At 43.3% G+C, this 12846-nt stretch overlaps 1 protein-coding gene across 6 annotated transcripts in view; it reads right to left on the reverse strand.

The window, feature by feature from the left end:
* Positions 1-12846, reverse strand: part of LOC126273168 (trafficking protein particle complex subunit 8) — a 269428-nt gene that overhangs the window by 234612 nt on the left and 21970 nt on the right. For all 6 annotated transcript variants that reach the window (XM_049976647.1, XM_049976646.1, XM_049976644.1 and 3 more), the window contains exon 4: positions 7823-8151. In XM_049976647.1, the coding sequence (XP_049832604.1) occupies positions 7823-8151 (329 nt within the window). The remainder of the gene's footprint in view (positions 1-7822; positions 8152-12846) is intronic.

The following is a 12846-nucleotide window of genomic DNA, read 5'->3' on the forward strand; positions in this document are numbered from 1 at the left end:
GAAGTTTTGGATAAAAATCGGGAATGGTCCTCTGAGGCCCCACTCATACAATGTCGCAAGGATATGATGTCGCCAAATCGTGTTGTACGCTTTATGTAAGTCAAAACAGACGGCAATCAGGTGTTGCTATCTGGAAAAGGCCGTTCGGATGGCAGACTTGATGGATACAAGATTATCAGTGGTAGAGTGACCCAGGCGATAGCCGCCCTGACATGGAGCCAGCAGGAAACTTGACTCCAGGAAACAAACCCAACCGCTGACATACCATACGTGCCGGATGCTCACAAGGAATGTTGGCGAGGCTGATGGGCTGATAGCTATCCACATCAAGCAGATTTTTACCAAGTTTGAGCACTGGAATGATGGTGCTCTCCCGCCACTGCGATGGAAAGACGCCATCGCACCAGATCCAGTTGAAGATGACAAGAAGATGTTGCTTGTAGTCAGATGAGAGATGTTTAATCATCTGGCTGTGGATGCGATCAGGCCCAGGAGCTGTGTTGGGGCAATGTGCAAGAGCACTGAGGAGCTCCCACTCTGTAAATGTGGGCGTTACAGAATGTAGTGAATGAGAGGACGTTCCCTTCCAGACACCGTTTATTGTGCAAAAAGCTGGGGGGTAATTCTCCAATGCAGAGGCTCGAGCACAGTGCTCAGCAATTGTGTACGCGTCAGTACATAACTCGCTATTTATGGTAACACCAGGGACAGCTGTTGGGGCCTGGTACCTGAAAATATGTTTGATCTTTGCCCAGGCTTGGGAAGGTGACGTGTGGCATCCAATGGTGGAGACGTATCTCTCCCAACACTCCTCCTCCCATTGTTTGATAAGGTAGCGAACACGGGCACAGAGCCATTTAAAGGCTATGACGTGCTCTGGGGAAGGGTGCCACTTATGCCACTGTAGAGCTCGCTGATGCTCCTTAATTGCTTCAGCGACTTCCAGCGACCACCAAGGGACTGCCTTACGCCTCGGGCACCCTAAAGAGCGAGGCATCATGTTTTCTGCTGTAGAAACAATTGTGCTAGTCATCTGCTCAACCATCACATCGATGTCACTGTGTGGGGGAGATTCAGCAGCAGAGGTGAAAGTTCCCCAGTCCACCTAGTTCAAAACCCATCTGGGCAGGCATTTGAGTGCCTTATGCTGGGGCAGTGACAGGAAGATGGGGAAGTGGTCACTACCACAAAGGTCATCATGTGCTCTCCAGTGGATAGATGGGAGAAGTCCTGGGCTGCAAATTGATAAATCAATGGCCAAGTAACTACCATGAGCCACACTGAAATGTTTGGCGGCCCCAGTATTTAAGAGGCAGAAGTCAAATTGCGCCAGTGAAACTTCAGCATCTCTGCCTCGGCCAATAAGCATAGTACAACCCCACAAGAGGTTATGGGCATTAAAATCTCCAAGAAGTAGGAAAGGTTTAGGGAGTTGAACAATCAGTGCTGTTAATACATTCATGGGTACTGCACCATCTGGAGAAAGATATACATTTCAGACAGTTATTTCCTGTGTCATTCTTATTATGACAGCCACAGCTTCAAGAGGGGTCTGAAGGGGCACATGTTCACCACAGACCGAGTTTAGGACATAATCACAAACTCCACCTGACACTTGATTATAGCTGCTATGGTTCCTGTAATACCCCTTATAGCCACGGAGGGCTGGGGTCCGCATTACTGGGAACCAGGTTTCCTGGAGGGCAATGCAGATAGCAGGTGTAAAGCTTAACAGTTGCCATAGCTCAGCCAGGCAGTGGAAAAAACCACTGCAATTCCACTGGAGAATGACATCTTGAGACTGGGGAGGCTTGGAAAATTCAGTGAGGCAGTTTATACCTCAGTCACCTGCTGCCACAGATATATTGCCTGAGTAGTCTATATCCATTGTGTCTGAGGGTCTGGTGAGATCTAGATCCTCAGCGGACGCCAAAATCTCCACCCATCCTCAGCCGCAGAGCTTGTACGTAGCTGTGGTGTGGGTGCCATCGCAGTGTCCTTAGTATTAAGGGTTTTCTGTTTTGATTTCTCTTGCTGCTCCTTAGGTTTCCCTGGCTGGGAGAACTTCACTGGCTCTGTCTCTGGGACGGAGGATGAACGTGAAGCCATACAACCAGCTGCTTTTGGCCTCTTCAGCCACTGGCGTGTGTCATCTTTACCACTAGAAGAAACCTGGGAAGGGAGTGATCCCAGGGAGCCCTTCCTAGCAAAAGAAGCCAAAGAAGACTTAAGCTTCTCCAGCTTAGAAATGAGGATGGATGTCCTCAATGGTTGGGGTGGTGTTGGTCCCAAAGTAGGTGGTGTAGAAGCAACAGGGAGGGAAATGGCCCCCACCATCAAGGGGGTAGGTGTAGTCTTCCGGCTCTGAGAGGTGACCTGGGCTGGCGGAGCTGATGGTGTCAGAACTGTTGTAGCGGCAGCGTAAGATGATGTCATACGCACAGGATGCAGGCGTTCAAATTTTCTCTTAGCCTCAGTGTAGGTCAGTCTGTCCAGGGCCTTGTACTCCATAATTTTCCTTTCTTTCTGGAGAATCCTGCAGTGAGGTGAGCAAGGCAAATGGTGCTCTCTGCAGATGCCACAAATGGGAGGTGGGGCACATGGAGTATTGGGATGTGATGGCCATCTGCAATCTTGGCATGTGACGCTGGATGTACAGCGGGAAGACATATGGCCAAACTTCCAGCACTTAAAGCACCGCATCGGGGGATGGATATAGGGCTTTACATCACACTGGTAGACATCACCTTGGCCTTCTCAGGCAATTTATCACCCTCAAAGGCCAAGATGAAGGCACTGGTGGCAACCTGATTATCCTTCAGACCCCGGTGGACATGCCAGACGAAACGTACACCTTGCCGCCCTAAATTGGTCTGCAGCTCATCGTCGGACTGCAAAAAAAGGAGTTCTCTGTGAAATATGATACCCTGGGTCATATTTAAGTTCTTATGGGGTGTGATGGTTACAGAAACATCCCCCAGCTTGTCACAAGAGAGTGCCTTCCGTGACTGGGCAGAGGATGCTGTTTTGATCAAGACTGACCCAGATCTCATTTTGGACAAGCCCTCCACCTCCCTGAGCTTGTCCTCTAAATGTTCAACAAAAAACTGAGGCTTCATCACCATGAAAGATTCTCCATCAGCTGTCAAACATACAAGGTACCGGTACGAATAAGATCCACTGCCATCCTTAGCCTGACGTTCCTCCCATGGTGTGGCCAGGGAGGGAAACGATTTGGGGCTGTACTTCTGTGCGTTGAATTCAGCTCGTGATTGCTTAGAGACTGCTGGCGTTTCACCACCAGCAAGAGATGATGGACTACGCTTCATCGCATGTCATCTGCCCTGATGCCACCCACTCTGACCAGGGGCGCTCCCCACGGGCGCCACCCAGCCGCAGCAAAGGCCACCTGGCAGGATGGCCATTGCCGGGAGCCCCGATGCCCCAGGGGGATGGACATCTACCCCTTGGCATTAGTGGGGAGTTAACGGCGCAGGCATCAGCAGAGCGATCCCTGTGTGGTCAGGGGGCTATAACCAACAAGGCACATGGCGGCTCCACCACAACGGACTGGCAACTGTGCTCGATATCAGGTGCAAAGTAGTCCATAGTCATCATCAATGCAGGAATTGACCCTGCACACTGGATGGTTGAAAACGCACCCAGGAAGGTGTCCTCGCCCAAGAGATGGAGAATGGGCTGGACTGCAATGCAACAACGAGAAAGTGGGCTAAAGATCTCAATGCACGATGGACATGATGCACCTTCTAAGGCACCCTTCTCCAATTGGATCGCTCTTCAGGAAAATTTTGAAGAATGAAGTCAAACCCTACAGGGGAACATCACATAAAGACCGAAACGTGTGAAATTCCTTTTAGTTGCCTCATACGACAAGCAGGAATACCTCGGGTCTATTCTAACACCGGACCCACAGGGGGGAAAAGAACGGTCAGCTGAAATTTCTGGATGTTCTAGTCAAAAGGAGTGCAGATGGGCCATTTGCCCATTGTGTGCACCTCAAACCAACAAACACTGATTTTTAACTGCAGGCTTGCAGCTGTCCTCTCCAGCACAGAAAAATGGAGTTCTGAAGACGCTGGTCCCCAGGGCACCTATCTTGCCACACTAAGATTGTTTGACATCAGAAATAGAGCATCTACAGTCAAGCACATTCGGAAGGTCTTCCAATCAGCCACTCTACCACACAACAGAGAAGAAGAGCAAGATGAAGTAAACACTGTGGCTTACTTGTCCTATGCAGGATCTATTTCTACAGAGATCAACAGGATTCTCAAGAAGCATAACTTGAGTATGCATTCTGTCCACCTATCAAAATAAAACAGCTACTAAGAATTGTGAAAGATTACTTTGGTTTACAAACATCAGGAACTTATAATATACATTGGCATTGGGGCATGTCCTACATTGGCCAAAATAGGACAGTGGACATCAGATGCCAAGAGTATCAGAGGCACACCTGGCTGAGACAGGCTACTAAATTTCACACTGCTGAGCACTTCTGGAACTTAATCATACCATAATCTATGGAGGAGCGTGTCTTCTGGCACAACCCTCAGATACTGAGATAGTGTTGTATAGGACTTGCAAGAGATAAAGGCTGCAGAAAACCTCATGAATAATGACACTGGATTCCAACACAGCAGAGTCTGGGATCCTGCAGCAGAGTTGCTAAAAGATGCAACTATGCATAGTGAAGAACTGAGTATGTGGACATGGGGAACAAGTCTCAGACAGCATACCAGATACACCATACCGAGATTAGAACACCAGATTGCTAACAGGTGCACCAGACAGAAATGAAATGCCAACTCACGGCTCTGTACACTGGTTTGAAGACACTACATCTCAGGACATTTCTAGGGGAAAGAGACCGTAGGTGAAGCACCTGGAACAGGCAATGGAAGCAAAGTCAATAGATATAAATACTGGACCCATTCTACTCTGTGAGCAGTCTCAGGTAGCACCTGATGAAGGTAAGAGTCACATTGTTGAAATATTGTGCCTGGATGACACTGATATCTGGCAGGACACACGATACCTCAAGATGTCATGATGGGAACAGTTAAAACCAACACAAAGACCCATCTAACATGGCTACAACAGTCAAGTAGCTGTGGCAAAGTTGAAGGAAGAACAAAATAAACTGAAAAGTTGTCCAAGAATAAGGAGAATTTTACACTATTAATGACAAAGACAAAGATTAATGCATTAAACAATTGTGTTGAGAGAAACCATTCTCCTACTGAAAACTGCTGCTTCCAATCTCCAGCCATGCTGTATTTAATTTTTTAGAAACTGTAACACGGTAGGATACATATTACTTTTCAATGCTGCTCAAATCACTAACTACCAAATATCTGTAGGCACAAATTTTCACATGCTTCATTCACTTCAGCTGTCTTATTACATGCAGAGTAATGCATTTTTACATATCTGTTTTAGTTTTAATACCACAGTTTTTACTAGGATGGTGATGTCAGATATGGTAAGTTTTTACCTTTCTCCAAATTGAGATTTTTCTTACTCAAGCATTATCACTGAATTCAAACCATGCACGACCTGGCTTTTTCTTATTCAGAAGGCTTTGCCAATGATAAAAATATAACTGTCACCATTCGTATTATAATACAAGTGCATGTAACATAGCTGCGAATTTCTGGCAGAAAGAATTTATAGACAATGTGCTGCCATTACATTACCCACTAATTACAGAGACCCACATTTTAATGTGACACCTAAGTAGAAAATTAACTGGATTTTTATAGAGATAAAACTCTAAATGCACAGAGAGCTGTACGATATACCATCAAAAATCAAAACATGACCAGAGCTTTATAACAGTATAACCACATTACATGACATTATGTCAGGGACCATAACAATCACTTGGCAAGGAAACACATCTGATTCCTGTTATTTGAAAAAGGAATTATTTTAGTTAAAAAATACAAACCTTCAATAGTGACACAGAAATTATGTGACATATGAGAATATTTTAAACGAAATTAGTAAGAATACTGAAGTGTTATTTTAATATTGTTGCAAAGGGGAAAATTTATCAATAGCATAATGCAAAATTGACTTCAGATTACACTGTGCATCAAATAACATACATGATACTTGAAAAATTAGTCAACTAAGCGAAGGAATAAGACACAAAAATGGGAATGGAATCCAAACAAATTAAGTGCACTCATAACTAACATGACAAGGACAACATTCCTTGACCTGGTGTGGAGATGGCAATGGTACCTATTAACTGACTTATGCAAATGGACAGAGGCAAATAGCATGAATAACTGACACACAGATTATATGCACTGTGTTTTCTGCACATTAGTACATTCTAATTATATATGGCAGCACTGACCACTCCATTAGTTGTTAAGCTGCATACAAAATTTTGTTATTGAACATGTTGCAAAATAATGTAAATCAAGTGTCAATTTGATCTGCTTAATATTATTGTTTGTGTGGCATTTTACAGGAACTGTGTGTGTTTCATCCAAATGGGTAAACTGAAATTGCATGCTATCACAAAATTATGTGCTTAAGATGATTTTTTGGTTGATGAAAATTCATTCAATGTTCATGTAGGTTTTTGACCAGTCTGCTGTTTCATCACTGAACAGTTAAGAAATCGCTGCCCCAATACAAATATAATCCACTTGAAGGACATCCCAAAACTGCAACCGTAGATGAAAATATTACAAAAGTGTGCAAAATGATGCTGGACAATCAGCAATTTGTATTAAACAGCCGATGACACAGGCATGTCAGAATAACCATCATTTTGCATCTTCCTTGAAAAATCAGCTTTGATAAAATCTGTGAAAAATAGTATTAGTCAAATATTGACCAAAAGTAGATGTGAAATGAATGTCAGGACAATTTTTAAGAGAATCCTACTGATAGTGTGTGCTGATTTCCTACTGTGGATGAGACAGGATTCACAATTTCAAATCAGAAATGATAGATATATGGGCAACATTTTCTGCTATGGAGAAGCAATTATTCTTTTGATAAACACTAACTTACAAATATTACTTAAGTCTTGCAGATGAAATAGCTACAAAACATTTCAAGTGGTCATGATTGCAAATGTAAAAAGAGTAATCCTCCTTTAGGGCAACATACACGTCCACAAACATGCTTTGACAAATAGAAAAATAAGGGATTTTATGTAAGCAACGTTAGAACATCCTCCATATTCACCACATTTTGACCACTCTGATTACCATGTATTTCCATCTCATGGAATTTGTGGCTGGAAGATGTTTTGAACTCAATCAAAATATTATGAAAGCTGAAGGCAGGGTATTTTGTAGATCTTCCAGAATCATACTCTGGAGATGGAAAATCTTTAGACACAGATCATTGACCACAATGAGAATCAAGAAAAAAATATTTTTCAACTGTACAACACTATCTCTCATGGACAGACCACAAAATGTTGTTCTTTCCTTGTACAAACATTCAGAAATGATACTAGATGGAGGGTGAAAAAATTAAAAATATAATTAATTAAACAAGGCAGCATTCAGCACTAATGTTTTGAAAAATGAATCTATGTAACTGTAATGCAAAGCTCATTCATACGTAAATCAATGAAGTGCAATATTTGCAAACATGGAAGAAAATCTAATTTCATGCACTAAAATTGCAAAGATCAACATATATAATACATACCACCTATAAAAATCTACTTATCAATTTTTCCTGGGACTTGCTGCTGAGTGACACAAAGAAACTTCCACAATAAAATATATCAGAACTACTATTAGCATAAAAAAGTACAAACCTGACTATCATGCTGACGGGTGAGAAACTGGCACCAAGGGTCTGGAAGGTGACTCAGATCCTCCTTATGTCCTGCAACTCTAGAATTTATCTGCAACATATAGCAAGAATTTATTCCATACGTAGTTTTCATTGTCTCAAATACGGCTTCCGCCCTTTCACTGGTAGAGCCTGATACATCATGCAGCAGCACATAATATCGAAGAACATCAGGACAAAACCACTTGGGCAGCTTTGCGGGAGTAACATTCTGCAGCTGTTGGAGTTGCTGTCCCATGTGCACCAACATGTCCAGAGGGTTAGTTTCAGCAGAAGAGACAACCAATATACCTGTATTTCAGTGTCAAGGATACATGCAACTAATGACAATGCTTAAAAGGTAACAAACAGAGAATCTGACAGAAAAACTCACAAATTTGAAGTAATAATTGCAACTGTCTGTGGTGTTATACATCATTCTGGATCAGACACCTTGCACATATTAAAAGAAAAACAAATGGGGATAAAATCACTAAAATTGTTACACAGTGAGCGTCAACCCTACAAAATGACACTGATGCCCCCTAACTCCCACCTCACTTGCACTGACACACACAATCACCCTATCTTGCACATGTTAAGACAACAGAGAAAGGGTGAAAGGATTACAAATTCAGATATGCCAACTTACAAACGTTAAAAATCAGGAGAATTTTAGCGGTGTACTATTGTGAATAACAACATATCCCTGATGATTAAAGTTGCAATAATTCAATACCTGTAAACAACTCAATTACATTAGCTTTATTATTTACATGTAAGTACTAAATAATGGACATACCTGAGCCTTCAGACTGTATAATTTATCAGTCAACATGCTGAACAACATGAATGATGAGCTCTGCAGGCTCAAGAGAACTACAGTTCGAAATTACGATCCGAGAAAACAAATTAACATCTATTAGATTCCTGTTTTGACATCAGCACACGTTTGCATGAATAAGTCACTGTTAAATGATCACAGGTTTTTATTTCATAATGCAACCCATATTTGCGTCGCATCTTATATCCGTAAGACATCTTTCCCTAATTTAAATCAATTTTATGCAGGATGTACCTTTAGGCTTAGCAAATAATCTGAATAGTTTTTCAGTCTGAATTTGTTTGATTACGGTAATTACTTATTCAGCACACCCGGAGCTGACTTAGCCTTCTTCAAAAACCCTGAACTAAATTTCTACTCAAAGCATTTGCCTTTTTAAACTGATTTTAAAATAAAAATTTCTCCAAAGACATTCTGGAAGCATGGACCTGAACTGAGTTCGCTCTTTGTAACTGTGTTAAAAATTCTCTCTCATTCCGCATTACTAAGTGGAATTGACAAAATAGCCAGCATCACCTTTGCAAGTTTATCATATTGAAGTACGCCATCAGCCGATTTCATATGACCTACAGAATATCAACTTCTGTATCTAAGTGTTCACTTTCGCTAGTCAGAATATTAGTTAACATAGTCAAGTAGCAGCCATACTTTGTCATCCACCAATATATGGGAGGCGCATGATTTTCAAATTGTAAGGGAAGTATTGAAACTGCTCTGAAAATCGGGAGATCGGTCTTCATGGTAGGAAGATCGGGAGGAAGAAGGAAAAATCGGAGTCTCCTACTTAAATCAGGATAGTTCGCACGTCTGCAAATTATGTAGAATGACAGAGCAGCTAAAAGAAAGACACAGGAGAAGATGATTGACTGACCACTTACAAAAAACATGGGTGAACCAATCATCCTGTTAACATATTAAGAGTGTCTTCCTAAAACCTTAAGAAACATTGGATAATTCACAAAACTTTAAAACTCTAATCATGTCTATTTGAAAGTCACTAGAGGGCTGGTCTATTGGCAAATCTACTGCTGCCCTCTGGACGAAAAAGTCAGTCTAATAAAATGGGGCACACTGATCTGCACGCGATAAGAACCACACATTGGAGGGTCCTCTTACCAGAGTAAGAATCTATGCCTCATAGGGCTGTGGCCCATGCAATGATGAGCAAGGAGGACCTCATCTCATCTATGTGGCTGGAAGGAGGTACGCCACAGCCTTATTGTGGACTTTACTATCTAGAGCTTATTGCTCGTCATTTCCACCCACTCATCCCCCCCCCCCCCCCCCCCAAATCATCGCTTGACTCTATATCTCAACAGACAGGCGACAGCATGCAGGGGGATAACATACTAAACTAACCGAGGATCGCAACATGCCTCCTTAGTTACTACATCAACCCTTTCATTCCCTGCAATATCCATGGGCTTTGGCACCTAGCAGAAAGACACTTCCTTCCCCAGCCTTTGTAGTTAAAAGAGGATGTCCTGGATATTTTTAGCTAATTTATCTACTAGATACAACTATTGGAGAGAATGAAGGCTACTCAAGTAATCTGAATGGACAAGGAATTTAGCACTCAAACATCTCACCTGCTCCAGTGCCCACAATATCGCATATAATACCATATTGTAGACACTAGACACTAAGGTCTCGAGGCTAATGATCCTGAGGTCACAATCAGGCATAACAATAAAGCAACCAGCAGAATCCCCGAGTTTAAAACCATCCACAAATACAGGTACAGAGTTGTGATGCTTATTTAAGATGGCTGTAAATAAATAATTAAAAATGTATGCAGGAGTGCAAAATCTCCCATACTGCACTAAAACTAAAATTACTTGGGACTCTGCAGTAACTAGAGTGTCAGTCACTTAAAACCTCTGATTTCAGCCTGTACATGCCCCATACCAAGGGACTCCAGCACATACTTCGTACAGATCCCTAACAGCCTCGTTGCCCATGGACGATTGTTAACAGGGCATTCCATATCCAGACAGGCAATGGTATGGTATGTAGGGAAAGTAGGAGCAGTGAGGAATGTACACACCTCCTGCACCATGAGGAGCTGCCACCATATGGTGAGTGGCAGTTCACCAACCTCAACAAAGAGGTTGGGTATTGGGTTAGTCTGATAAGCACCTGTGGTCAGCCTGATCCCCTCATGGTGTATAGTGTCAATGGTCTTTAGGTAAGAAGGTCTCACTAACCCATATACTCTGCACCCATAGTTCAGTCTTGATCATAAGAAGACCCTACAAAACTGGAGCAGACACAACCTGTCCATTCCCCAACACCTGTGGCTATCATCCTTCAGTATGTTTAGTGCCTTCTAGTGCATTCACGTCTTGTAGGTATGGTAATCACAACATTTTGGAATAAAAAATGGGGCCTCAAAATATCAGAGTCTTTAAATGGGAGAATGGTGTCCCACATTCACCATTCAGGTAAATTACAAATATGACAAGAACAGTTAAAATGAAACACACACACACACACACACACACACACACACACACACACCTCAGCAGAAAATGTAACACCAGTCTTTGTAGCCCACTCCTTCCTCCTCTTAACTGTAAGTTACAACTGATGACTCACTGCTGCGGTGCTCTGGAGGAAGAGCAGAACCACAAAATTGTCCACAAATAAGGAGCTTTGGACAGGACACCTTACAGGATACTGTTAATGGTTATGGCAAAGAGTGTGACACTTAAAACAGTGCCCTGGGAAACATCATTCTCCAGCACAAAACTATCTGACAGCATGTCATCTACTCTGAGACTAAAAATGCATCTTCAGAGAAAGGATTGAATGAAGGTGGGGAGGTGGTACACCCCCGGTGTTACATGCTTTACCCACTGTCGAGACATCTTCATGGGTACCGGGTGTGGTTGGGCCAGCCTCTCCCCAAGGGGAGTGGCGGGTTCAGCAGCGTTCGCGGCGCATGAGGAGGGGGGTCAATGTGGAGGCTGGCCATGTGGCATCGCCCGCTCTGCCTGTGAGTGGACATTTGGCTGCTCCTTCAGCAAGGTCCGAGCAGGCACATGGGGGGAGGGATTTATTAGTTATTGGCAGATCCAATGTTAGGCAGGTGATGGAGCTCCTTAGGGAAATAGCAGAAAGGTCAGGGAAGAAGGCCAGTGTTCACTCTGTCTGCTTGCCGGGGGGGTCTCATCCGAGATGTGGAGGAGGCCCTGCCGGCGGCAATAGAGAGCACTGAGTGCACCCGACTGTAAATTGTTGCTCATGTCGGCACCAATGACTCCTGCCGTCTGAGTTCAGAGGTCATCCTCAGTTCGTAAAGCCTTGCTCATGGGGTGGAATCTGAGCTAACTATTTGTAGTATCGTTCCAAGAACCGATCGTGGTCCTCTGGTTTGGAGCTCAGTAGAAGGCTTAAACCAGAGGCTCAGACGATTCTGCGGTGATCTGAGGTGCAAATTTCTCGACCTCCGCGCTATCGGGTGGAGAAATGTAGGGCCCCCTGAATAAGTCAGGCGTGCACTACACGCCAGAAGCGGCTACCAGGGTAGCGGAGTACGTGTGAAGTGCACATAGCGGTTTTTTAGCTTAGAGAATTCCCTCCATAGTCCCAACAAGACGCCTACTGAGACGCGGCAAGGTAGGAGTCGGCAAAATGCAACAGAGAACAACAATATTAATGTGCTAATAGTAAACTGCAGGAGCATCTATAGAAAGGTCCCAGAACTGCTCTCATTAATAAACGGTCGCAATGCCCATATAGTACTAGGGACAGAAAGTTGGCTGAAACCAGACGTAAACAGTAATGAAATCCTAAACTCAGATTGGAATGTATACCACAGAGACAGGCTGGACAGTGAAGGTGGAGGAGTGTTTATAGCGATAAGAAGTGCAATAGTATCGAAGGAAATTAACGGAGATCCGAAATGTGAAATAATTTGGGCGAAGGTCACAGTTAAAGCAGGCTCAGACATGGTAATTGGATGTCTCTATAGGCCCCCTGGTTCAGCAGCTGTTGTGGCTGAGCACCTGAAGGATAATTTGGAAAATATTTCGAGTAGATTTCCCCACCATGTTCTAGTTCTGGATGGAGATTTTGATTTTCTGGATATATACTGGGAGACTCAGACAAAAGAATCCAGTGCTTTATCTGAAAACTACCTTGAGCAGTTAAACAAAGAA

Source organism: Schistocerca gregaria, chromosome 5 (genome assembly GCF_023897955.1).
Source record: "Schistocerca gregaria isolate iqSchGreg1 chromosome 5, iqSchGreg1.2, whole genome shotgun sequence".
In the NCBI taxonomy this organism is placed as follows: Eukaryota; Metazoa; Arthropoda; class Insecta; order Orthoptera; family Acrididae; genus Schistocerca; species Schistocerca gregaria.